This window comes from Pristiophorus japonicus, chromosome 6, assembly GCF_044704955.1.
Source record: "Pristiophorus japonicus isolate sPriJap1 chromosome 6, sPriJap1.hap1, whole genome shotgun sequence".
Classification (NCBI taxonomy): domain Eukaryota; kingdom Metazoa; phylum Chordata; class Chondrichthyes; family Pristiophoridae; genus Pristiophorus; species Pristiophorus japonicus.
This window is the reverse complement of record NC_091982.1, coordinates 13,533,588-13,559,812: the sequence shown is the minus strand read 5'-3', so window position 1 is coordinate 13,559,812 and position 26,225 is coordinate 13,533,588. Positions and strand designations below refer to the sequence as shown.

General features: G+C 43.6%; 1 protein-coding gene across 3 annotated transcripts in view; it reads right to left on the bottom strand.

Moving 5' to 3' along the window:
* Positions 1 to 18,315: 18,315 nt before the first annotated feature.
* The window catches only part of kif4 (kinesin family member 4), a 79,485-nt gene continuing 71,575 nt past the window's right edge, over positions 18,316 to 26,225 (bottom strand). For all 3 annotated transcript variants that reach the window (XM_070882626.1, XM_070882625.1, XM_070882627.1), the window contains exons 28-31: positions 23,531 to 23,689; positions 22,678 to 22,791; positions 19,662 to 19,766; positions 18,316 to 18,765 (exon numbers count right to left, since the gene is read on the bottom strand). In XM_070882626.1, coding sequence (XP_070738727.1) covers positions 18,592 to 18,765; positions 19,662 to 19,766; positions 22,678 to 22,791; positions 23,531 to 23,689 — 552 coding nt within the window. In that variant the 3' untranslated portion in view covers positions 18,316 to 18,591. The remainder of the gene's footprint in view (positions 18,766 to 19,661; positions 19,767 to 22,677; positions 22,792 to 23,530; positions 23,690 to 26,225) is intronic.

Sequence of the window (26,225 nt, the reverse complement as noted above, 5' to 3'; positions counted from 1 at the left end):
CTCAGTTAGGGTTAGTGGAACTCCCCCTTTGGAATGTATAGGGAATGTATAGGGAATGTGAACACACCCAACATCTAGAAAAGTTTCCATTTTGCACATAAACATAAGACATGTAGCTCTCGTCTCTGTCTCCCCTCCCATGCGCCGAAACTGTCATATATCAACACTATTATACAGACTGTGGCATACAGACAGTTTCATCTTATGGCTCAGGATTCAGATAAATAGTCCAATTATTTTGCTGATTAAAAGAGTTCAGTTTTCCCGTCTCTCTTCTCAGGTCACCGTCGGTGTAGCTGGCTGTCTGTCACTATGGGTAAAAGTTCAAACTGGTCCACGTTCCAATTAGGATGCCAACGGCCTTGTTCAGCTATGGAGAAGAGGAAGTCTGGAACAGAAACAGGAGTTAGAATAACCAGTAAAATAGGTTCGTTAGAGGGTGGTGAGCTTGCAGTGGTGCAGGTGAACCCAGGCACTTTTCCCCTCAACCTTGGCTGCAGTGGGGGTAGTGAGTAACACCTGAAAAGGCCCCTCCCATTGTGGCTCTAATCCCTTCCGAATCCATACTTCCCTGGTGCCACGAGGGACAATTCGGGTAAAACTGGGAGGTCGAGGTGAGCATCTTGAACCTGGTTGTGAACTAGTCGCAGAGCCTGAGTCAGAGAAAGAACATAGGTGGTCATCAGTCGAACTGAGATACCATATCTAGGAACAATTTCCCTCATTAACACCTTAACAACAGTTTGAGCCTTATTGTCCAGGGTAGGGTAGGCTTCAATCCATCTGCTAAACACATCTACTATTACTAACACATATTTGTAACACTGAACTTTTTGCAACTCAATGTAGTCCAACTGAAATGTCTCAAAGGAACCTTCGGGTAGGGGCGTTTTACCCCAATCACAGGGGACTCCCTTCCCTGGATTATGTTGCTGGCAAATCAGGCAACGACTACTGATGTTCTGGGTGAGCGCCTGGAGTCTAGGGTGCCACCAAGTAGCCAAAAGTGTGTCACTCGTGGTCCTTGCTCCACAATGAGTAGCAAAATGCATACATTCAATAACCCATGGAGCCAACTCATCAGACATGCAAGTCTGTTCCGCGGGAATGGTCCAGAGTTTAGAAACATTGTCATAAGTACATGCATATTATTTCCACAACAGTTTATCTTTTTCAGGAGCGTCCTCTTGTGCTTTTATAACATCTTGGATGGTTGGCATTGGTTTTTCCGAGGCTAACTTATCCTTCGCAGGATTTTTAGTCTGACTCATAATTTTGGGCACTACCATCTGTTGGTCACGAGAGGCCTGTTTGGCCTCTTGGTCAGCACAACGATTCCCTATATCAACCAGAGAATTTCCGGTAGTGTGGGCAGTACATTTGACAATGGCAATGCGTTTGGGGAACATGAGGGCTTGCAACAAATCAGATACTAGCTGTTTATGGGATATCTCATTCCCCTGTGAGGTTAGGAATCCCCTATTTTTCCATAATTGTCCGAAATCATGGGCCACCCCAAAGGCATACCTAGAATCAGTATAGATATTGACTTTGAGATCTTTGGCCAAGATACAGGCTCGGGTGAGGGCAAATAGTTCAGCTTGTTGAGCAGAATAGGCAGTTTCAAAAGCGGCAGATTCCAAGACCTGATTCTCCTGGTTTACTATGGCGTATCCTGAGATTCGTGTACCTTCTGGATTAATTCCGTCAACATACATAATACAGTCTGGATCTTCAATTGGTACATCAAAAAAATCTTCCCTGACTGATGTGGCCGCTTAAATTAAAGATAAACAATCATGACTGGGTTCTTCCTCATCTTGGGGTGGCTCAGTAAGAAAACAGGCCGGATTAATTGCAGTACAGTGCCAAAAGGTCAGCTTAGGATTGTTTAGTAAGTAGATCTCATATCTGCTTTGCCTGGCCATGGTAAGGTGTTGAGTCTGCAGTTGGCCCAGGAGGGCAGCTACGGAGTGAGATGTGTTAAGACAACGGTAGCACAGTCTTTCAGAATTGTACAATACAGTTGAAAGGGCCGTTCATAGAGGGGCCAGCCCAAAGCCGGAGCTTGCAGCAGGGCTGTCTTTAGTTCCTTAAAGGCTTGGACGTCTACGGTTTCTATTTCAAAGCTGCCTTACTTATTTGTATACGGGGTGAGGTGCTTAGTCATCAGGGCAACATTAGGGATCCAGGATCTGCAGTAATTGATCATCCCCAAACACTGTCGCATTTGTTTAGCCTTGCTAGGGACTGGAAACTGGCAAATTGGTTCGACTCGGCTAGCCTCCAAAGCTCGGTGGATACTCGGTATTACCTGTGATAACCCACTTGGGAGGGGTCCTCTGCCCACACATGAGGATCCACATAGTCAGGTATGTCAGAGCCAGTATGATGCTGCAGAGTCGTTAAGGCCTTCTCGGGGTCCCCGTGGAATTTGCACATCCCGGCTGGTAGGGTCAGCCTCGTCTATAGCCTGGCGCACCATAACTCCCAAATCTTTAGCGTGGTGGGGAGGTAATACTTCACGAGTAATATGTGGTGCCACCGTTGGGGGCTGTCCATTTCCACAAAATCTGCCTTCCCTTCCGGTCCAGTCACTCTAGCCCTTAACAGAATTTCCTTCACTTCCCCTTCATGATCCTGATAAAAGTTCTGCAGGTCCTGATTCTTTCCACTGGGATCGTATGCTAGGGTCACGTGATAGAGTGCCTACGGCAGGTCCAGAGACCACCACTGAGGGGTTCTAGTGGTATAATACTGCCGCTTTAGGGTTCCCTGTTTTACAATAATCCCATCATCTCCACACTCCAAATGCAACTGGAATTTGCAGAGGAGGTCTCTAGCCATCAACTTACAGTCCAGATTGGTTGTGATAACAAATCGATGTTCCACCGATTCTTCCTGGTAACCCATTTTAACCGGTTCTGACACCGGGAATGTTGAGATTTGTCCCAGGAATCCTGAAAGTTCCTGTGTTTCAGTAGAGGCAGGGAGTTTAAGCTTTGATTGTACAGAAGACATGAAGGCTCCCGTATCTATCAAAAAGGGTTGCCACTCATTCAGAATTTTTAACAATATCATTGGTTCGTCATCTGGGGAGGATCCCTGCACAATCAAGCTGCGTAGTCAATCGGGGGACAATTGACCAAAGGGGTTGTTCTGGGAGAAGTTAGTGTAAGATCCTCCTCTCCCCCCTTGCCCCCCTCCTCTTCCTCCTCTTCCTTTTCCATGCTGACGGTAGGGGCAATTTTTATTCCAATGTCCTTCCTGCCCACAATTAAAACAGTCAATTCCTCTTACCCAGTCCCGGCCTCTTCCCATACCATGCCGGGGACAATAGGGAGGTTTATTAGCAGGGCTCGGGCCGTTTGGTTGTTTAGTATAACCGTATCCTTGCTTATCCATCCAATCCTGTATGCAATACTGCGGTTCTATTGATCCTTCCTCCCGAGATGGCTCTTCCTTTCTAGTCATGTATTCAGTCTTGACCCGGGTTGGGGGCGCACCTCCCCCCTCCCCTTTCTTTTCCCACCAATAATATCTAACTGCCCTTTCCATTTGTCCGGATAGCGTGAGCAATCGAATAGTTGTTCGAAGATCACATAGACATCTATAGTGGGGTGGTCTGCAGCTTGTTGTGCATCAGTGTTTGGCATTGGTCTGACAGGGAATTGGTGTCAGGACTTTGGGATCTTGGAAATCATTCCTAGGTCGGAGGATGTTTCGGAGCTATCTGACTGCTTGACAGTTCTGCGTCTCGATCGGCGGGGGTGTTTGCTATGTCTTTCACAACTTGGACTGGTAGATTGACTAGAAGATTTACGGGACTGTCTGTGATATCGAGATATAGTTCTGCCCTTTCGAGTGTGAGATCTGGTCCTTTCGGCTATATTGCTTGTGAACTGGGGATCCGAATCGCTATCAGAGGATGAGGAGTCAGTTTGGGTTTGTTGCTTTGGTGGTATGGGGTTATTTTTAACTCCTCTCGCCGGAGTGTAAGGTGGAGGGTGTTGGGAAGAGGACTGGAGCAAGGGGCCAGGGGGTGCGGGAGGCGCCGTTGGGCGCTGAGTCAGTGACCACTCATCAATTTCATCATCAGCCTCGGTTAACACAAAGCCAGCCATTTGACTACGTAGTCGGTCAATACCTTTCTCAGAGGTCCCAGAGGATCTCTTAGTAAGTTTCTCGTGCGCACATTCTTTTTTTTAAAGACGTCTACAGTTTTAACATGTGTTCCCTCTGTCAATGAGAGTCCCAATTTAATAGCATTTATTTGCCAACTTGACAGAAGTGATGCATCTTTTAATTTTTGACAATCCCTGTGCTTTTTTTTTGTTGCTACCTCTACGCTTCTAGTGCCACCTAGAGGCCACTGGTCATCTCCTAATAATTTGTTCAGGGCTCCTGATAATTTTCTAAAGTCTTCAGCTCTTTCAGGGAATTCCTCACATAGCTTTTGTAGCGGACTATCCGCATCCGTTGTTTTATCCAACTGATTACCCATTTTCACGCTGTCCCTCGTATTACTGTGTCATTACGCGTTCACGTCGTCGTGCGATTTGAACAAACTTAAAATAAACACAGACTTTACTGAAACTAACACTGACTTTGAACAAACTCAAAATAAACAGACTTTACTAAAACTAACTGAGCCGCGTCGCCCCGCGGTTCGCGTCGCCGCGCGATTTGAAACACTTAAAACAAACAGACTTAAAATAAACAGACTTTCTGAAACCAGCACTGACTTTGATATCACTTCGCGGTTCGTGTTGCTGCGCGTTCGCGTCGGCCCACGTTCACTCGGCCGCGCGCTTGCGCCGCCGCACGTCTCACGCCGCTACGCGTTTCACGCTGCTGTGCGTCTGCGTCGGCCCACGTTCACTCGGCCGCGCGCTCGTGCCGCCGTGCGTCCCACGCTGCCGTGCGTCTGCGTCAGCCCTCCTTCACTCGGCCGCATGCTCGCGCCGCCGCACGTCTCGCGTCGCTACGCGTTCCACGCTGCTGCGCGTCAGCCCTCCTTCACTCGGCCGCACGCTCGCGCCGCCGCACGTCTCGCGTCACTACGCATTCCACGCTGCTGCGCGTCTGCGTCAGCCCTCCTTTACTCGGCCGCACGCTCACGCCGCCGCACGTCTCGCGTCGCTACGCGTCTTACGCTGCTGCGCGTCTGCGTCAGCCCTCCTTTACTCGGCCGCACGTCTTGCGCCGCCGCGCGTCTCGTGTCGCTGCGCGTTCGCGCCGCTGCGCATCCGCGTCGGCCCTACCTTTCGAGTTGCTGCGTGATTTAAATTCAATCAGTGCCTAGACGGGCCAAGTGATATACAAGGTCGACGTCACACCTGACTTGAACACCTATCCTCTATTTAATTCCCCATAAGCCTTACTTAATTCCCTGTGAGCCTAATTTTCTAAATTTGATTTCTTATGAGTGTTATTTAACTTCTTTTAGTCTCCAAATTTCCCTATCCTTTCGCGTCACTGAGCAGTTTAAATCCAATCAGTCAATGAAAGCCCTAATTTAATGGAGTTTTTCTGCCAACTGGACGGGAGTGATTTTTTTCTTTTAGACTGCAGTGGAATTTTTCTCATAATTTAAAATCTCAGAACATTTTTTTTTCAGCACCTATTTAGTACGTTACTTTTTTTTGTCTTTTCCATAACTGGAGAGAAGTCTGGCACGTAGGCTGTGGACTGCTTTTCGTTATCTCAATTGTTCCAGCCTCAAGGTCGTGTTATTTAATATAATATTTTTTTTTTGAATTCTTTTGAATCCATCTCAGTTGTTTTGCTGTGCCTTCTCTGAATGTTTTCTTTCGACAAGTGAGCGAGCATGTTAAATCCTTTTTTTTTTAAACCACCGGGACCATGTAATTTCCTGGCTCCGTAACTTATCATCCGAATATACGTAAGGTTCACACTCTTAAACTTCCCACATATAGGACAACACTACGAAGGGTTAAAAAAAACTTTCATTCTGTTTGAAAAAGTAGGTGGAGATAAAACAAACCACAACTCCCCGGCCTTTTTTTTTACACAGTAAAAATCACAGAAGCATTTCTCATTTAAACAGACGTTCACAAGAGTCTCTTTTCTTTCCTATTAATTTTTGGATCCATGATTGATCATCTATCCCTATCTAGCTCTAACTATAACCTATCTTTCCAAGTCGCCGCTTGGTTTGCGTCATCGCGCAATTTCCCTATCTCTATCCCTATTCTAAGTTTGAAAGGTATTCACCAGATTGTCCTGGATCTCGTTCAGACACTACCTGAGAACCAGCGAGTGGCTAAACTTTCCTCAGACTTTTGAAACCGGGGGAAACTGGAGCAGTATTGAAATCATACTCACTCCAGTGGCCATTTTCCCCTCGTCTCGTCCAAGGCTAGTCTGGCTCTTAATTCGCAAGTTTTCGGCAGTCGTCCGTTGAGATCCCACTTCTGACACCAAATGTTGATTCCTGGATTCTTTTACCTCAATCTGGTTCAGCAAAATTACTGAAACGAATACCGTTTGTGCTTTAAACAAAGCAAGCTTTTATTTAAAAAGCAAATCCCGATCGGGGACTTTATCAGACAGAAGGAATGCAAGTCTGTTCGAACGCACTCACTTCCTACGGATAAAGTGACGTTACATTGTAAAGGGACGATGGTTATACATTTTCGGCAAAAGATAACAAGATAGGGCCAGAGTGACATCCCAGCTCAGCCCATCTCTTTTGATCCCTCCTTCCCTTTGTCCATTCATAAGCCGATCCAAGCATGGTCCGATTTTAAACAAAGACCTTCTGTCAATGTTTCAGGTTAATAACATGATTTAATAAGACCTTGAGGTTTTTCTGCAAGCTGTGGGTTTTGTTTCAATATGTGTTAGTGTTGTAACATTTCGCAGTCTCGAGTCTGAGATGTCATGGCTATTCCTCCATGAATTGTTTGTTAGCTTATACTGTCCCTATACAATTCCCACGTTCTCAACTTCAATGTCTCTATACATTTTTAAACATTCACAAAGTGAACATCTTCAACAGACATATTTTCAGACTCTGGACTATTGGGGGTTTACTCTAGGTGTATTTTAGTGAGGAAATCATTGTTTCTAATCAATTGCTATTATACTTTCAATGCAACGGGGTCAGCAAACAGTAACTGCTTAAGCAGATGTCTTGACCACTCAGGAGGGGAGCTAAATACAACCCTGAGCAAATAGATAAATTTGTGGTCATGTGCTCGATGCTGCACAACCTGGCTATCAGGAGGGGCCAAGAATTGTCAGAAGGGACTGATGCTCCACCTCAGGAGAGAGAGGAAGAGGAGGACGAGGGGCTGGATGCTGACCTAGGGCCAGACAATCAAGCTGGCTATGCAACCATGCCCATGACCCCCTCCAGACCGCAGGAAAGGGCCCGTGATGACTACATAGCTGCAAGACTCTTAAGTGAGGAACTGATAACTGAACGATTTGCCTGGAAGAATGCTGCTGTGAGTGACAACGCTGACAACACTGCTGTGTGTGTGCAGCTCAGACATCAATGGTGCCCATTATTTTGGTGCCAGTTAAAGTTTACGTTGATTGAAGTTCAGTTGTATTTAATCCCTTCATGTTAAGAAATCGCCAGTGTGTAACAGTCCAGCTATCTGAAACAATGCGCAACAAGGTTATGTTCAATAAAAACATTTTTATATCAACATTGGTCTGAAATCATAAGTATCACAGGCAATAATACCCAAACCCCGCCCACACCCCACTTTTTCCACCATTGACATCAATCAAATGTTCAACATGTCCAGCAACACAGAACACAAAGGCGGTGCCGCATTGGGAGGGGCTGAAAGCAGATGCGGTGGTTGCACGGGTATGAGAGCGGGGGGTGCTGAGGGGGCAACATTCTCTGATGCAGTAGCAGGATCTTGGTCCTTGCTCTCATCTGTCGTTCGCAGTAATAATGCGGAACCTAGGGTGGAATGCCACGCTTGGGGACTACTGGGAGGCCTGTGGCAGCAGTGTTCCTGGCTATTGCATCCAGGGCCTCCGCCATCCGCGGAATGTACTCGGTCATGGTGACCAGCTGTCAGGATATGCTCTCCAATGCTTCGATGAGCTGGTCACCAATCTCTAGTCCTCCTGGACAACTGTACCATCTCTCCGCTTTCATGTGGCGTTCATGGAACAGACCTGCCGCATCCATGTGACCTCCGCGGGGTCGGCGCCGTCCTGGGGACAAATGGGGTGCCCTGTGGTGAGGTGCTTGGGGCCGGTACCTCCAGAGTGGAGGCGGGAATGACCGGAGGACCAATAGATGGCCTTGGGGTGGAATGGCTTCTTCTGGAGCGTAACGATGCAGGTTCCTCGAAGTCCGCGCCCTCATCGGTGGAGAACAGACCCAGTGGATTGACGGGCGAGAATCAGAGCTCCTCAGCACCAGATGTAGTAGGATCGTCCGCCGACTCTTGCTCCAGGCCCCCACCTTCTGGCCGCTGTGGTCTTGCCTTGGGACACGCTGCTGGCTGAGCTGCAAGACACAAATGAGGTTATTAGCGGAGAAGGGGGTGCTAGGGTGACAAGATGATTCCAGCACTACACACAGTATATGCACGACAAAAGCAGCACCGCTATTAAAACCATCGCAGACATCACATTTCATGACCATCAACACATTTGCATTGCAATGATTTTCATTAGGCCATCATTATTTCTATGACAATTTTAGAGATCATCTATCATATATGATTGTTCGTATATGAGTGGGTGTGGCATCTATTGACTTTACATCATGCAATGGTGTAAGCTTTACTCACGTGGCATCACTTCAGGATCTGCAGATGCGTCCATGGTTGTCTGGGTGTGCTTCCTCACGAGTGCGAGCACCCGCTCCTCTGTCTCAGTGATGTCGCTGGGTACTGGTGACCCCCCGACCCGTTCGCCTCTGCACGGACCTCATCGTCGATAGCTTCTTCTGTAAAAGGTGACAGGACGACATGGCATGAGCTCATTGCATGATATCATTGCTTGGTACTGTCACAGACACTGATACAACACATAATAATCATGATTACATCTGTCGGTTATGAAAATGATCATTTTTTACCTAAAGACATGCACTGTGACCGTAGCCTTTGAGTAAAACATTTCCGGTAAAAGTGAAAGACCTCACACCTGCTGATAGTCACTCATGACTGTTACAAATCAAATTATATAAATACATTACATGCAACCGAGACTCCAGGATGGTATGTTGCCTCCCTGGTGCAAGGGTCAAGGATGTCTTGGAGCGGGTGCAGGACATTCTAAAAAGAGAGGGAGAACAGCCAGTTGTCGTGGTGCACGTTGGTACCAACAACATAGGTAAAAAAAGGGATGAGGTCCTACGAAATGAATTTAAGGAGCTAGGTGCTAAATTAAAAAGTAGGACCTCAAAAGTAGTAATCTCGGGATTGCTACCAGTGCCACGTGCTATTCAGAGTAGGAATCGCAGGATAGCTCAGATGAATACGTGGCTTGAGCAATGGTGCAGCAGGGAGGGATTCAAATTCCTGGGGCATTGGAACCGGTTCTGGGGGAGGTGGGACCAGTACAATCCGGACGGTCTGCACCTGGGCAGAATCGGAACCAATGTCCTCGGGGGAGTGTTTGCTAGTGCTGTTGGGGAGGAGTTAAACTAATATGGCAGGTGGATGGGAACCAATGCAGGGAGATAGAGGGAAACAAAAAGGAGGCAAAAGCAAAAGACAGAAAGGAGATGAGGAAAAGTGAAGGGCAGAGAAACCCAAGGCAAAGAACAAAAAGGGCTATTGTACAGCAAAATTCTAAAAGGACAGAGGGTGTTAAAAAAACAAGCCTAAAGGCTTTGTGTCTTAATGCAAGGAGTATCCGCAATAAGGTGGATGAATTAACTGTGCAAATAGATGTTAACAAATATGATGTGATTGGGATTACGGAGACGTGGCTCCAGGATGATCAGGGCTGGGAACTCAACATCCAGGGGTATTCAACATTCAGGAAGGATAGAATAAAAGGAAAAGGAGGTGGGGTAGCATTGCTGGTTAAGGAGGAGATTAAGGCAATAGTTAGGAAGGACATTAGCTTGGATGATGTGGAATCTATATGGGTAGAGCTGCAGAACACCAAAGGACAAAAAACGTTAGTGGGAGTTGTGTACAGACCTCCAAACAGTAGTAGTGATGTTGGGGAGGGCATCAAACATGAAATTAGGGGTGCATGCAATAAAGGTGCAGCAGTTATAATGGGTGACTTTAATATGCACATAGATTGGGCTAACCAAACTGGAAGCAATACGGTGGAGGAGGATTTCCTGGAGTGCATAAGGGATGGTTTTTTAGACCAATATGTCGAGGAACCAACTAGGGGGGAGGCCATCTTAGACTGGGTGTTATGTAATGAGAGAGGATTAATTAGCAATCTCGTTGTGCGAGGCCCCTTGGGGAAGAGTGACCATAATATGGTGGAATTCTGCATTGGGATGGAGAATGAAACAGTTAATTCAGAGACCATGGTCCAGAACTTAAAGAAGGCTAACTTTGAAGGTATGAGGCGTGAATTGGCTGGGATGGATTGGCGAATGATACTTAAGGGGTTCACTGTGGATGGGCAATGGCAGACATTTAGAGACCGCATGGATGAACTACAACAATTGTACATTCCTGTCTGGCATAAAAATAAAAAAGGGAAGGTGGCTCAACCATGGCTATCAAGGGAAATCAGGGATAGTATTAAAGCCAAGGAAGTGGCATACAAATTGGCCAGAAATAGCAGCGAACCTGGGGACTGGGAGAAATTTAGAACTCAGCAGAGGAGGACAAAGGGTTTGATTAGGGCAGGGAAAATGGAGTATGAGAAGAAGCTTGCAGGGAACATTAAGGCGGATTGCAAAACTTTCTATAGATATGTAAAGATAAAAAGGTTAGTAAAGACAAACGTAGGTTCCCTGCAGTCAGAATCAGGGGAAGTCATAACGGGGAACAAAGAAATGGCGGACCAATTGAACAAGTACTTTGGTTCGGTATTCACGAAGGAGGACACAAACAACCTTCCGGTTATAAAAGGGGTCGGGGGGTCTAGTAAGGAGGAGGAACTGAGGGAAATCCTTATTAGCCGGGAAATTGTGTTGGGGAAATTGATGGGATTGAAGGCCGATAAATCCCCAGGGCCTGATGGACTGCATCCCAGAGTACTTAAGGAGGTGGCCTTGGAAATAGTGGATGCATTGACAGTCATTTTCCAACATTCCATTGACTCTGGATCAGTTCCTATCGAGTGGAGGGTACCCAATGTAACCCCACTTTTTAAAAAAGGAGGGAGAGAGAAAACAGGGAATTATAGACCGGTCAGCCTGACATCGGTAGTGGGTAAAATGATGGAATCAATTATTAAGGATGTCATAGCAGTGCATTTGGAAAGAGGTGACATGATAGGTCCAAGTCAGCATGGATTTGTGAAAGGGAAATCATGCTTGACAAATCTTCTGGAATTTTTTGAGGATGTTTCCAGTAGAGTGGACAAGGGAGAACCAGTTGATGTGGTATATTTGGACTTCCAGAAGGCGTTCGACAAGGTCCCACACAAGAGATTGATGTGCAAAGTTAGAGCACAGGGGATTGGGGGTAGTGTGCTGACATGGATTGAGAACTGGTCGTCAGACAGGAAGCAAAGAGTAGGAGTAAATGGGTACTTTTCAGAATGGCAGGCAGTGACTAGTGGGGTACTGCAAGGTTCTGTGCTGGGGCCCCAGCTGTTTACACTGTACATTAATGATTTAGATGAGGGGATTAAATGTAGTATCTTCAAATTTGCAGATGACACTAAGTTGGGTGGCAGTGTGAGCTGCGAGGAGGATGCTGTGAGGCTGCAGAGCGACTTGGATAGGTTAGGTGAGTGGGCAAATGCATGGCAGATGAAGTATAATGTGGATAAATGTGAGGTTATCCACTTTGGTGGTAAAAACAGAGAGACAGACTATTATCTGAATGGTGACAGATTAGGAAAAGGGGAGGTGCAAAGAGACCTGGGTGTCATGGTGCATCAGTCATTGAAGGTTGGCATGCAGGTGCAGCAAGTGGTTAAGAAAGCAAATGGCATGTTGGCCTTCATAGCAAGGGGATTTGAGTACAGGGGCAGGGAGGTGTTGCTACAGTTGTACAGGGCATTGGCGAGGCCACACCTGGAGTATTGTGTACAGTTTTGGTCTCCTAACCTGAGGAAGTATATTCTTGCTATTGAGGGAGTGCAGCGAAGGTTCACCAGACTGATTCCTGGGATGGCGGGACTGACCTATCAAGAAAGATTGGATCAACTGGGCTTGTATTCACTGGAGTTCAGAAGAATGAGAGGGGACCTCATAGAAACATTAAAAATTCTGACGGGGTTAGACAGGTTAGATGCAGGAAGAATGTTCCCAATGTTGGGGAAGTCCAGAACCAGAGGTCACAGTCTAAGGATAAGGGGTAAGCCATTTAGGACTGAGATGCGGAGGAACTTCTTCACCCAGAGAGTGGTGAACCTGTGGAATTCTCTACCACAGAAAGTTGTTGAGGCCAATTCACTAAATATATTCAAAAAGGAGTTAGATGAGGTCCTTACTACTAGGGGGATCAAGGGGTATGGCGAGAAAGCAGGAATGGGGTACTGAAGTTGAATGTTCAGCCATGAACTCATTGAATGGCGGTGCAGGCTAGAAGGGCCGAATGGCCTACTCCTGCACCTATTTTCTATGTTTCTAAATCAATGTAATACTTACTTGTGTGGACCCCACAAGGTCGTTCCAACGTTTGCGGCATTGATAGCCCTCATAAACCTCGTTGGTCGCCGACGAGATCATCTCTACTATCTCGGTTCATATTCTCTGGTAGGCCTTTGGGGTGGACTTCCCACGCCCTCCCTGTGTCAAATCACCCCAGCCTAACTTGACCTCCTGCAGGAGGGAGGCATTTGCCTTGCCCGAGAACCTCATGGCTCTTTTGCGCCCTCCAATGTGCTCCTCTCCCACCTCACTGCTCTCTCCAGCATCAGTCTCCACAGCGTGCTGTGATGCCTCCCCCTCTCAATTATAGGCCAAATTCGGGCAAATATGTGGCTGGTAACAGCTAATTTTTGTTTCCATACTTGCTGTGAAGCTCGACAGTCCTCCTTCCTCCCAAAGCAGCCACACCACACCCAGCCACGCCTTCCGTCCCTCTGAGCTCGCTCTGTCTCCTCCTCTGCGCATGTCATGATGACCCTTGACCTCCTGAATCGCGGGAATTGAGCGTTGCTATGCCGTTGCTAAGGATGGCCACACTTTACGGCAGAATGTCAAAAACATGTAATGCTACTGCCCATTTTCTATCGCTCGCGGTATCGCCCATTTAACAAAATGGAGACTAGGTGCTTTGAGAATGGGCGAGAAGCCGGCGATCTGAAAACCCTTTTTTTACCGCCCACACTGGAAATAAAGCCCATTTTTGGGCGATAAGCACTAAAGTGTAAAATCTAGCCCATGGTTTCCTATCTCCAACTGTCCCGCCCCCACACACCCACTATTGATTGTCTGACATGCCCATTGTCTTAGTGCACCTCCTTCCCATGCCGATTGGAAAGCAAGCAGATACTTTCTTATCCAATTGAATGATTCCCCACTGTCAGTCAAATAACCTTTATATCTCATCTGCACTATTTTTACAATAAGCTTAAAAGTTAAAAGAAAATTTTAAAAAGCATTTTTTTTTTACACCCCTATGATTTTTCACACTCATTACTCATAGCAGTGTCCTGAATTCCTGGAGACTTCAGGCCAATCCTGAAGCGTTGGTAACTATTTTAGCCAGGCTCAGAAACTGATCCACCAGGTCACTGCTTTGCACACTGGGTTTATGTTACCTGTGGGAACCTTCAAAACTGAAAAATTGGAAGCGATAAACATAACACAGAAGAAAACGGAAAGAAAATATAAAAAGCAGACAAACCTGGAGTAAATTCACAAGTGAATGGTATGATGTAACCACAGTCATGTAATACACAGGAACAGTAAGGCATGAAAGATAGTAACTAGCTAAGGAAGTGAGAATTCTGTGGATAAATGGGAAGGAAAACCAGAAGTGAAATTAAAACATGATTGAAAATGAAAATGCAGCTAAGCTCAGAAGTTAATGTTCTTGAAGCTTGTATTGAGTTTCATTGGAACAGTGTACAAGATCAATGATAGGTCAGAGTGGACATGGGAACTTTAAAGGGATTTTTTAAGTATGTGTGGTCATGTTAAATGACAACCTCTGGTTTTGTTGAAACAAACAAATTAGCATTATCTTGTAGTTTAAATTATTTTCGTTTGTCAACTTCTGTTTTGCGTTTTGAGGGCCCCCAACTGGCACCTCTTCTGGGCCGTGATCTCTCGCCGCTCCACCGCCCCGAGCAGTCAGTAGCAGGACATCAATTTGTCTCCTTATTTTGGAGACATCAAATATCGATAGTTATTTGAAATATCAAAATATTTATACTGCCCCTTCTCTCAGCCTGTAAAGGGAGTTGACAAAAGCCATCACTGAGTCCAAGCTAGAAATTCACAAAATTCTCTTACTGGTTCTTGCCCAAGGGAGGCAAGGGTCATCACAGGCCAGCCCATACTGCGATGTATGGACAGTAGAAGTATGTATGTGCACTAGGCCTATGCAGCAGAGCTTGGTCTCCAGTTGTCTTGGTTAACCTTTGCCACTGGATTAAGTACCTAGCTTGGTCAAGCCCATGTGGTGACTGGTGTGCAATGACCACCCTACGTTAAGAATCCACACACAGGCACCTTCCGCCCTTTAATATTTTCTCTCCTGAAAAAGGTGCTGAGGTAGTTTTATGGATGCTGGTCAACTTCTGGAACCTGTGGCTATTATTCATGTGAGCCCAGACAGGTAGCATGGCAGGCTATGAGAGTGTGGCCAATATTGCAACCAAGTTTGATCAGTCCCTAACTGATTTCCACACATGCATACGATCCAGCAGAGATCAACAGATGCCACACTTTTTTGAAAATTTATCCCACAGTAAAGATTTAGAAAGTAGATTTATGTTTAATGTTTTTAAAAAGCAGTGTATTCACACAAGTTTAAAAAAATAGTAAAGATGCTAATGAGCTATGTGCGATGTTCCTTCATGGCTGCAGAATAAGAAATTCCTTAATCCGTTTCAAAAATCACCTTGTACTCATTTATATTACAAAAGTCATTGATTGGGACTTGTGAACAAAGAGATACAAGATAGGACTGGAAGAAAGACTCTTTTTAAAACAGGCAGCCAAGTTTGTGAATAAGGCTTTTGTGGCAACCAAGAGGTTGGAAATGCTGGAAGATAGTTATATCATCTTGTTTAAGTCACACAAGATGACTCGTGCGTGGGCTAGCATAATTTCTTTATTTTGTATATTATAATGCAAAGACACGCACACACAAATCTCCTGAAGTCAGTCAACACAGCTTTGGAGGGCAGCCTCTTGTAATGTAGGCTGAAGTCTAACAACAGTGACTACACTCCAAAAGTACTTCATTGGCAATAAAGCACTTTGAGACATCCAGTGGTCATGAAAGGCGCTATATAAATTTAAGTTTTTCTTACAAGTCTGTGCGGTTCCTGACTCTCTCTGCCTTCAGGTTAGGTATGTCAGCATTCTCCAGTTCCCAGCTTACTGCCAAGTCGACAGTTCGACTACAGTGCAGTACCTCACTCCAGAGTCTGGCCAAATGAGTTTCAGGTGGCTGACTGAGGAACCAGATACTATCACCTGATGGTCATACATTTACACTTTCCAGCAGGATTCACTGGAAAGTGATCAGGAGTGGGAGCCTGGGGCATTGAATCAGGCATATCACCTTAACTGAGAGCAACTAACAATACAGCCTGAGAAATCTGGTTTGCATGTCCCAGCTGCTCAGTGCCTTAACCATCACGGGAGCTACTGCTTATTAAATAATGGCACTTCAGATGATTAAAAAAAAAACTAGATTGGAGCTATATTAATTCAGGGTAATAACTGGCTGAGATTGTCATAGGTACAAACATGTGGACACAAGTTGAATTTAGCCAGTAATAGAGGGTCCAGATGAAACACATCACCTCTACTGACATCTCAGCAGGCTAAGAACACCATCCCAGAAAAGGCAAGGTAACCAGCTCCACTACACCAACTTATGAGGATGAGATTGTACAAGTTCTGAAGACATTAACTACAAGCATACTTTAATCTATTCAAAAGATTGGCTGTCTAATGCAGTTATCAGCTGTCTCAGGAGTCTAATCATAAATTAATCTCAATTTATATTAATCTTGGATGTTGATCTTAATTGTCAAATTATACTCAGCAAGCCAGTTAGTTAATGCTGAATTACCATGACAGAGCTGAATTGCCTTTGTAACTTCCATTATTTATTCTATCAGTTATTCCCATTTACTAAATAGGTGAGAGCACCAATGTGCCCTGTAAATATTGTGGCCCTGCATGGGCCATTAAAAATACATCACATGAGCAGTTTTTACATTGAAAATTAGTATTTTATCACAGCTTAAAAACATTGGAGAGCACTATAAAGTTTGATTATCTCTTCTGACTTGTATTCTACTGTTTTAACTACTGTAGTTCAACATTCTATTGGCTTTGTTGATTGCTGCTCTGCATTGGATGGACATGCTAGAAGTCCAAGACACCAAGGTCTCTTTCAGCTTCTCCTGTAACTATTTGAACACCATGAAGTACACATGATCCATTTTTTCCCAATGCATAGCACTTTCCATTTATCTGCATTAAATTCCAGCTATCATTATTATGTCCATTTAAAAAAAGAAAAAAAAAGAGAATCTTGGATGGAAAACTGCATGGACTTCAGTTGGAAGCTTTGATCAAACTGTAGAATGCAAGGAATACATAAAGCAGAATCATGGCTTCTTTCAAAGTAGAGCATATCACTCTACTGAGGTTTATGGCTGCACAAAGGCACAATAAACCTCTCTTCAGGATATAGTAATGACCCCATTACAAACAATTATCCTCTCGCTGTAGCCAGACAGACTGGAAGGAATCCCACATCATTGTTCAGGTTAAGGCTGCAAGTCTGCACTGGATGGAAGAGTCACAAGACAGTCCATGAATATGACAATTTCCCTTTGAAAGAATGCAATATTAAAGTCACAAATAAATGCTGAAGTTCTGCTTTAAAATGCTTGAAATGTCAAGGTATTGACTTGTATAAAAAACACTTATTTGTGTAAATATGAAGCCAGCAATAAGAACTCTTCTAAATCACCTCTTTATTCAATTATAAACTACAGCAATTTAATACAATTGAGAAATTTCCACCTTTCTGGTTTGAAGATTCAGCCATATTTGTGGAAATAATTTATTTTTAAAAACAAAAGTTTATACCACAAGTAATTGTGTGCCTGCACATGGCAAACTTACTACGTATCTACAGGTCGGACACAACCACAACTGAAGTTAAAGAAGTGTTCCATCTCTTTCTATCAGCCACACACACTTCCAGACTCTCCAAATATTTTCCAGCAGTGCAGGCTCAATATATTTTGCTAACTTTGTTCCACACAAATTACAAGCTATACATTTTAAATGATTATAGAAGTCAATGCCTGACTTACAATTATGAAAAGACAGACAAGTATGGCATCATGGTGTCAATTTAAAATAATTTTCCATGACTACAAATAATACAAAATCTTTTTGGCTTATTATTCTGTCTGACTGATCTATTCCAGATATAATATGAGTACTGAGAAAGCCATATCCTAAAAACATTTTAAAAAAGACAATAAATTCTGGAAATACATAGCAAGTCCCCATCCGAAAAGGTTAATTTGTCAGTGCATTTCTACTATGTCATAACAATTAATATCACATTACATTCAGGCAAGACACATTACATTAGAATTTCCTAGACTGCAAACTTTTACATTTGCATTGTTTTTTATATGGAAGCACACTGTTAATTTATTTAGGGGGGGGGGTGGAGTTTAGAGAGACAAGGTTGCAGTAAAGGAAATACATATGACAATGAAATATATGTATCAAGGCAATCACATTTTAAATGCTACAGTTGAGGACAAAAATCAAATGCTCGCAATCTCTTTTCCAAAGTGGATAAAACAGAAATGGCACGTCCAAATGACTTGAAATGAAACTCTTCTCTCCTCTTCCCCCTCCCTCCCCAACATAGCAACTAGTTACCAGCCTGAGTGTACCCACAAATAATTGTTCAACACACCCTGGTTAAGAACTTCACAATTACAGGATCCATCATAATTGTGTGTTTTTCTCCCCCCCCCCCCCCCCCGCAACCCCACATGAAATGCAGCTTCATTTTGTGACATACCTTATTGAATACAGACAACTAAGATGGAGGAGGGGGAAAAAAGTGTGGTAGAAGAAAATAGGCATAGAAAGACATAATTATGGTGTATCCATCACAAGATACCTCTTCAACCAACATGAGGTTGGTTGAAGAGGTCACTGTTCAGCAATCTGCCTCTCTGGAATGATTGAGTCACAAACAAAAAAGCAATGATGCCTTTTAAGAACAGAAGTATTTACAGAAAGAGACATCACTCGCTCACTCATTCCAGGTTTTCAGAGATTGAAGTGTATCCAGTAAAGAAGCTGGTGGCACAGCTAGACAGGGCTCTCTTTTTCTTTTTGATGTATGTGCTGTTCAAATCTTCATTCTCCACCAGTGGTTTGAGAATCAGCTTTAGGTTGGTTTGTCCGAGGTCAGTGATATCAGTCATAACCTGAAGAACCAAAGGAAGTTTGATTAGTAAATTCTCCCTAATCTTCTCTGCCCAACATTTTCTGTTTTTATTACAAAGTTTCAGTACTTGCATTTGTTAAAATCACATTTAGGGGTAGATTTCCTACCTGTCGACTACAAATAGGTGGAAAAGCTAGCTAAAGTCCCATTCCCAGCACAGCTTTTACTTCACATAAAACATGACATTTTCCACTTCTTGGCCACCACCATTGGAAAAAGACTTGCAAACCATATTATGTCACAAACTATTGGCACTATAAATTATTTTGAAGTGCAGTGACATATGGGCAAACACAGCAACAATTTTGACAATATGCAAGAATATGCATGAGCAGTTAGTCCCTTTCCAGTGCCATTGCTGGCTAAGGGAGGAATATTAGCCAGAACATCAAGCAAACCCCCTGCTACTCTTCAAGTAATGTCCATCTAAAAAAATTCAGACCAGGCAGATGGGGTCTTTGTTAAACATCGCCCCTGGAGGATAGCACTTCATACAGTGCAGCATTACCTCAGTATTACATTGGATTGTCAGTGTAGCATGGTCTTTGAACAAACAATATTCGAGGGTGGTACCAAAAGAGCCAAGTTGACAATGTGGTTATAGAGGTACCTTTTGATCACTGATGGCATTTAGTATTAACACTACTCACTAAAATTGCACAGAAATCCATGTGTTCTATACACTTGTTTCAAATATTTAGCGTTAGTTATAATTACATAATTTACCTGGCATCAACCTTTTCATATTCAACTCAGAATTACGTCGATGTTGTAAAAGGCACTAAAACACAAAATTTAATGCTTGAAGGGCAGTTATATTATTTTCTGTCTGACTGCGGTCTTGTACCATTCCAGTGAGTAAAGAAATATCCTTACCTTGTCAACAGAACTGACGCTGGGAGGCTCAAAGAAACAAGACTCAGATTCTGTGGGATCATCCAGTTTAAAAGATCCATCTGATTCATTTTCATCATCTTGAAGCTAAAAACATGTGGAGAGAGAGAATTAAAGGAGGCTTAGTTAGAAAGCAGAGCAAAAGACGCAAGCGAGACAAGAGGCCTCAAAGCAGTAAGACAGTTTGTGAATTAAAGTTGCTCTTGGGGACTCAGCTCTGAATTACAATTGAGTTACAGTCCAATAGACTTTGATCCTCGTGATCCACAGGCTATACTTTCTATATTCTGTCACCTCCGGCGTGTACCCATGGGCCCAACAATCTCCATTGGATTCAATGGGGTCACGCTTTCGCTACTAAAGTCTGAGCAAAAACACCACATAGACCATAGCAACTAATTTCTTTGCTGCTGAAAGGAAGTTACCCGAAGACTGGGTATGAATGCAAGCTCTTACGCAGGATTAGAACCTTTCATAATTCAGTTGTGGAAAGGCTGCTGCTGAAGCACTGCGCCTCTAGCTGCTGGAAGAACTAATTGATGGGAATGTTGTGTTCATGCTGTGGTCGGGAAAATCATCATGGCAACACACATTTTTTGCCGTGATTTTCTATATTCCATTGAAATGAACTTTGTGTAAAAATCTTTGTTACTCTGATATTTACTTTATTACAGGAGCACTTTTAAGATTGTGTTTGGAAAGTTTGAAATATACTTTATTTTTGTCCTATTACATATCAGTGACACAATGCATCTGATGTGATAAGTCATAATGTGTTTGACATAGTCTACAGATTTTAGCAAGGCTTTTGACAAGGTCCTACATGGCAGACTAGTAAGAAAAGTAAAAGCCAATGGAATCCAAAAGGAAAGCAGCAAGATGGACCCAAAATTGGCTCAGTAACAGCAAGCAAAGGGCAATGGTTGATTGGAAACAGCCCTCGTTACAAAAACACCAGTGGGGTTCCACAGGGCTCAGTACTAGGACCCTTGCTTTTTGTGGTATACATCAATGATTTAGACATCAATGTAGGGGCCATGATCAAGAAGTTTGCAGATGATACAAAAATTGGCTGTGTGGTTGATAGCGAGGAAGAAAGCTGTAGACTGCAGGAAGAAATCAATGGACTGGTCAGGTGGGCAGAAAAGTGGCAAATGGAATTCAATCCGGAAAAGTGTGAGGTAATGCATTTGGGGAGGGCTAACAAGGCAAAGGAATACACATTAAATGGTAGGATACTGAGAAGTGTAAAGGAACAAAGGGACCTTGGAGTGCATGTCCACAGATCCCTGAAAGTAGGACAGGTAGATAAGGTGGTTAAGAAGGCATATGGAATACTTTTAAAAAAAATTGGCCGAGACATAGAATATAAGAGCAGAGAGGTTATGCTAGAACTGTGTAAAACACTGGTTAGGCCACAGCTAGAGTACTGCGTACAGTTCTGGTCACCACATTACAGGAAAGCCGTGATTGGAGAGGGTACAGAGGAGATTTATAAGCATGCTACCAGGACTGAAGAATTTATCTATGAGGAAAGATTGAATAGGCTGGGTTGTTTTCTTTGGAACAGAGGTGGCTGAGGGGATATCTGTTTGAGGTGCATAAAATTATGAGGGACCTCGATAGATAGAGTGGATAGGAAGGACCTCGAGCAGAGAGGTCAATATACAGGGGGTATAGATTTAAAGTAATTGGTAGAAGGATTAGAGGGGAGTTGAGGAGAACTTTCTTCACCCATAGGGTGGTGGCAGGGGTCTGGAATTCACTGTCTGAAAAGGTGGGAGGTGTAGATACCCTCCCTCATTGTATTTAAAAATGTTCTTGGAAGTGCTGTAACCCACAGGGTGACAAGTCAACAGCTGGAAAGTGGAACTGGGCTGGATAGGTCTTTTACAGCTGGCAGACACGGGCTGAATGGCCTCCTTCTGTACCGTAAATTTATATGATTCTTCTATACATAGCTTGTAACAAATGGGGAAAAAAAAAAAGTTCAAACTGCCGTCCATCTAGTGAGGATGCTCATCAGTTGCCTAACAAATAACTCTGGACTAAGGAGGAAACAGGATCTCTGGGGTTGAGATGGTTTTAAGTTGACATTCCTAGTGATAGAAGTTCTCAACCAAAAATGATTGACCAGCCAGCCAGCAAGCAAGCACAGTAATGGAACCTAGAAGAGTAGGTTCGTCACCAGGGTTTGAAATGTTCACACTGGGGCTCGCCAACCTGTGCCCAAGGAGTGTGCGAGTGTCATTCCTATCAGTGTCGCTTTACTAGTCAAGTTGAACAATACTCTTTAGGTACGAGGTCTGCGGAGACACATTCACAACAAAAAAAAGGGACAGAATTCAGAACAAGGATACAAAAATCAAGGTGACTGTGGAAGAAATTAAACTAAATTTAAAGTTCTTTGAAAAATCAAATGGCAAGTAACTTAAAACTTTAAAAAAAATTTCCGGGATGTGGGCATCACTGGCAAGGCCAGCATTTTTATTGCCCATCCCCAATTGCCCTCGAGAAGATGGTGGTGAGCTGCTGCCTTGAACAGCTGCAGTCCGTGTGGTGAAGTTACTCAGAACTATTAGGGATGGAGTCCCAGAATTTTGACCCAGCAACAATGAAGGAACGGTGATATATTTCCAAGTCAGGATGGTGTGTAACTTGGAGGGGAACTTGCAGGTGATGGTGCTCCCATGCGCCTGTTGCCCTTCTAGGTTGTAGAGGTTGCAGGTTTGGGAGTTGCTGCAGTGCATCTTGTAGATGGTACACCAGTGGTGGAGGGAGTGAATGTCGAAAGTGGTGGATGGGGTGCCAATCAAGCAAGCTTCTTTATCCTGGATGGACCACTTAATTAAAAAAATAATTCCTCTGGAGGGATTATAAAAAAAAACATATAATGCAAGATTCAGCAAGTAATCAGTAGAGCTTCATGGACATCAGTGAGGGGGGGGGGGGGAAAAAGAGGAGAGAGGAGAGAGAGCAGTCAGATGAGGTCTCTCACCATATTGACGCGATTGCGACACTGGTTGGCAATGCATTTGCAGTGGGCTCCACAATCCAACTTATTCTTCCTGCATCTGCACTGTTTGTTAGCACAGCGACCCTTGCAGGAACACTGTAGAGAAAAAAAAACAAGGCAATAGAAATTCACCTAAAATGTTCATAACTTTTCTGCATCAAGTGGAGTAATGAGTCAGCAGCACATTTTACATCCCTCCCGTCTTTTATTTCCATTGATGTCACACACATCGGGGTAGGTTTAAACGCTCTGGCAGCCTGGGTCTCATTATCAAGCCATCAGCAGGCTCCAAATAGGCATCCCACTGCAGTTTGCCATCTCCGGCCGGTGCGATTAGCAGCCAGCAGATCGCACAGGTACCGAGCAGCAGCCCACATTATTCAGTAGCACACTTGCTACTACGGATCTCAAAAATAATTTTAAGCTTACTGTTTTTGGCCCTTTTCACTACATTTCCAGGTAAAATTGGATAGAGAGTGTGGTCTGTGCATGCTTCACCCAGTTGTTGGCCAAAAATGGCAGCTAGGGTTATACAGCATAGGACCCCAATTTGGTATTAAAACACACCTACTACCTGAAGCAGGCAGGCACTGTGGAAGCCTAATAGTATGTCACTTCCAGGATGGAGTTGGCCAGATAAGCTGCTTCTCACGATTTAAGACACTACCATCCCATTTCCTATCAGGCAAAGCCTGTGACACAATCTCTCCATTGTTTTGAAAGGACACTGATTACAAACACGATATGGAAGCATTGCTTTTGCTGGATCACGGGACCAAGATTCCCAGACATGTGAACAGCACGCTGGAAATGAACATTTAAATGCACGACATACCCCCGAATTTGCTTTCTTATTTTCTTTCATTTTAGTGGGGACCCAATCATCATCATCCAGAGTATTAGCATCAGAATCCGAGTCAGATAATAGCTCTTCCAGACTCACACGCGGTGTCATCATGCGTGGCTTTGCAGTGGTCTTTCTCTTGTTCTTTGGCTACAAAAATAAAGGCATTCATTAATAGAGCAACAAAGTAATAACCAGCTCCATCAATGGCTCACCTGGAAACAGCCATCCAATATTCCTTAAAACAGTAGCAGAACATGTTCCTGCTACAATGTTATATAATCCTCGCCTTTCCTAGAGAAGAATTAGAACATGAATCTTTTCACTCATGTTCAGCAGACACATGTACCCTACATGAACTAAAACTTACCATTTATGTGCAATGGAGTAGTTTGCCAATTACCCTATAAACCAAACAAATGCACTGGAGGTTGTTCACAATGCACCCCTGATCTTTCCAACTGTTGTAAAACCACACCATATTGTTCAAGTTCAAGCTACACTCACATTTACCGACAATTATAATTACACAGAAGCAAATTAATACAGCAAAATCATAGGCGGTCCCTTGAACGAGGATGACTTGCTTCCACACCAAAAAGGGACGAATTCAGATGTTTCAATGAAGGACCCGATATTCCATCCTGAACACCAAGGGTGGAAGATGCCTGTGCGTGGATTTAAAAAAAAAACGTGTGGTGACCATTGCACTTCAGTCAGCCAACGTGCTTGACAAAGCTAAGCCTTTATCCAGTGGCAAGGGTAAACCAGGATGACTGGAGACAGCAAAATATCAATATGAATGCTTATTTAAAAAAAATTAAAGCCAGTCCATGAGAATTTAAATATCTTTCAAAGCAAACTACATTGTTATGCAGCCCCAACAACATTCAAGAGTTCCTGGTATTAGCTTTATATATGGGTGCGGCAAATAATTGCACTTTAAAGGCAGAGCCCAGACATTGCCGTTAGATACTAAAAAGTTATGGCTAATATCCCCAAGAGGCTGCAAGATAGAAAACCAATCAATTAAGCTGGAGATCATGGGAGATGCTCCTGTTCCATCTTAACTGATGCCCATCATTTACTTTCCCAGATATTACCAATACTTCAAAAAACACCCAGACCCCTCTGTAGCAAAAATCATTTATGACCTAGGCATTCGAGATAATAAATTAGAACTAAGCTTACATACTTTGATAATGATCAACAATGAAAACTATTCGCACCCAATTGAATATCTTGTTTGTAGTTTCGATTGTTCTTAAAGGATCAGTAGAGCTACTGGGGCTTCAGAACATGACTGCACTTAACAGGTTACAATAAACTTACTCCAGCAATATTAGTAGTTGAATTCAATTTTAAAATGTGCCGATTTCATAGCGATGAGACATTTTACTATACAGCAGGAAGCAGCTCTGCTCCCATCAAACCAAGGACAATGCTTGTACATGAATCATAGAACATTAACTTGCAGGTACAGCAAGAAATTAGGAAGGCAAAGTGCATGTTAGCCTTTACTTCAATGGTGCGGGAATTTAAGAATAAGGATGTCTTGTAATTATATAGAGCTTTGGCGAGACCACACCTGGGAATACGGTGCATAGTTTTTTTGTTTCCTTACCCAAGGAAGGATATCTAGTCTTAGAGGGGGTGTAACAAAGGTTCACTAGATTGATTCCTGGGATGAGAGGATAGTCTGAGGAGAAGAGATTGAACAGAATGGGCCTATATTTTCTGCAGTCTAGAAGAATGAGAGATGATCTCATTGAAATGAGAAAACATGTTCATGCCAGGGAACTACAGACCAATTAGCCTGACATTAGTAGTAGGTAAAATGCTGGAATTTATTAAGGATTTGGTAACAGGGCACTTAGAAAATATAATAGATTTGGGCCAAGTCAACATGGATTTATGAAAGGGAAATCATGTTTGACAAATCTGGTAGAGTTTTTTGAGCATGTAACTAGCAGAATAGATAAGGGGAAGACAGTGGATGTGGTGTATTTGGATTTTCAGAAGGCATTCAATAAGGTTAAGAGGTTATTAAACAAAATTAAGGCTCATGGGATTGGGGGCAACATACTAGTGCAAAAATGATGAAAAAAAGTTCTACACCAGCATGGATTGTGGCATGGTTAACAGACAGAAAACAGAGAGTAGGAATAAACGGCTAATTTTCAGGTTGTAACTAGTGGGGTACCACAAGGATCAGTGCTTGGGCCTCAGCAATTCACAATCTACATCAATGATTTGGATGAGGGGACCAAATGTAATATATCCAAGTTTGCTGATGATACAAAGCTAGATGGGAATGTACGTTGTGAGGAGGATGCAAAGAGGCTTCAAGCAGATATGGACAGGCTAAGTAAGTGGGCAAGAATGTGGCAACTGGAATACAAGTTATCCACTTTGGTAGGAAAAATAGAAAAGCAAAGTTTTTTTTTATATAAATGGAAAGAGATTGGGAAAGGTTGATGTTCGGAGGGACCTGTGTACTTGTACACAAATCACAAAGTTAACATGTAGGTACAGCAGGCAATTAAGAAAGCAAATGGTACGTTGGCCTTTATTACAAGAGAATGTGAGTATAAGTAAAGATTCTCTCTTTTCTTCTTGGGCAGTCCCTCATATCAAGGGTGACTTGCTTCCACACCAAATAGGGATGAGGTCACAGGTGTTTCAA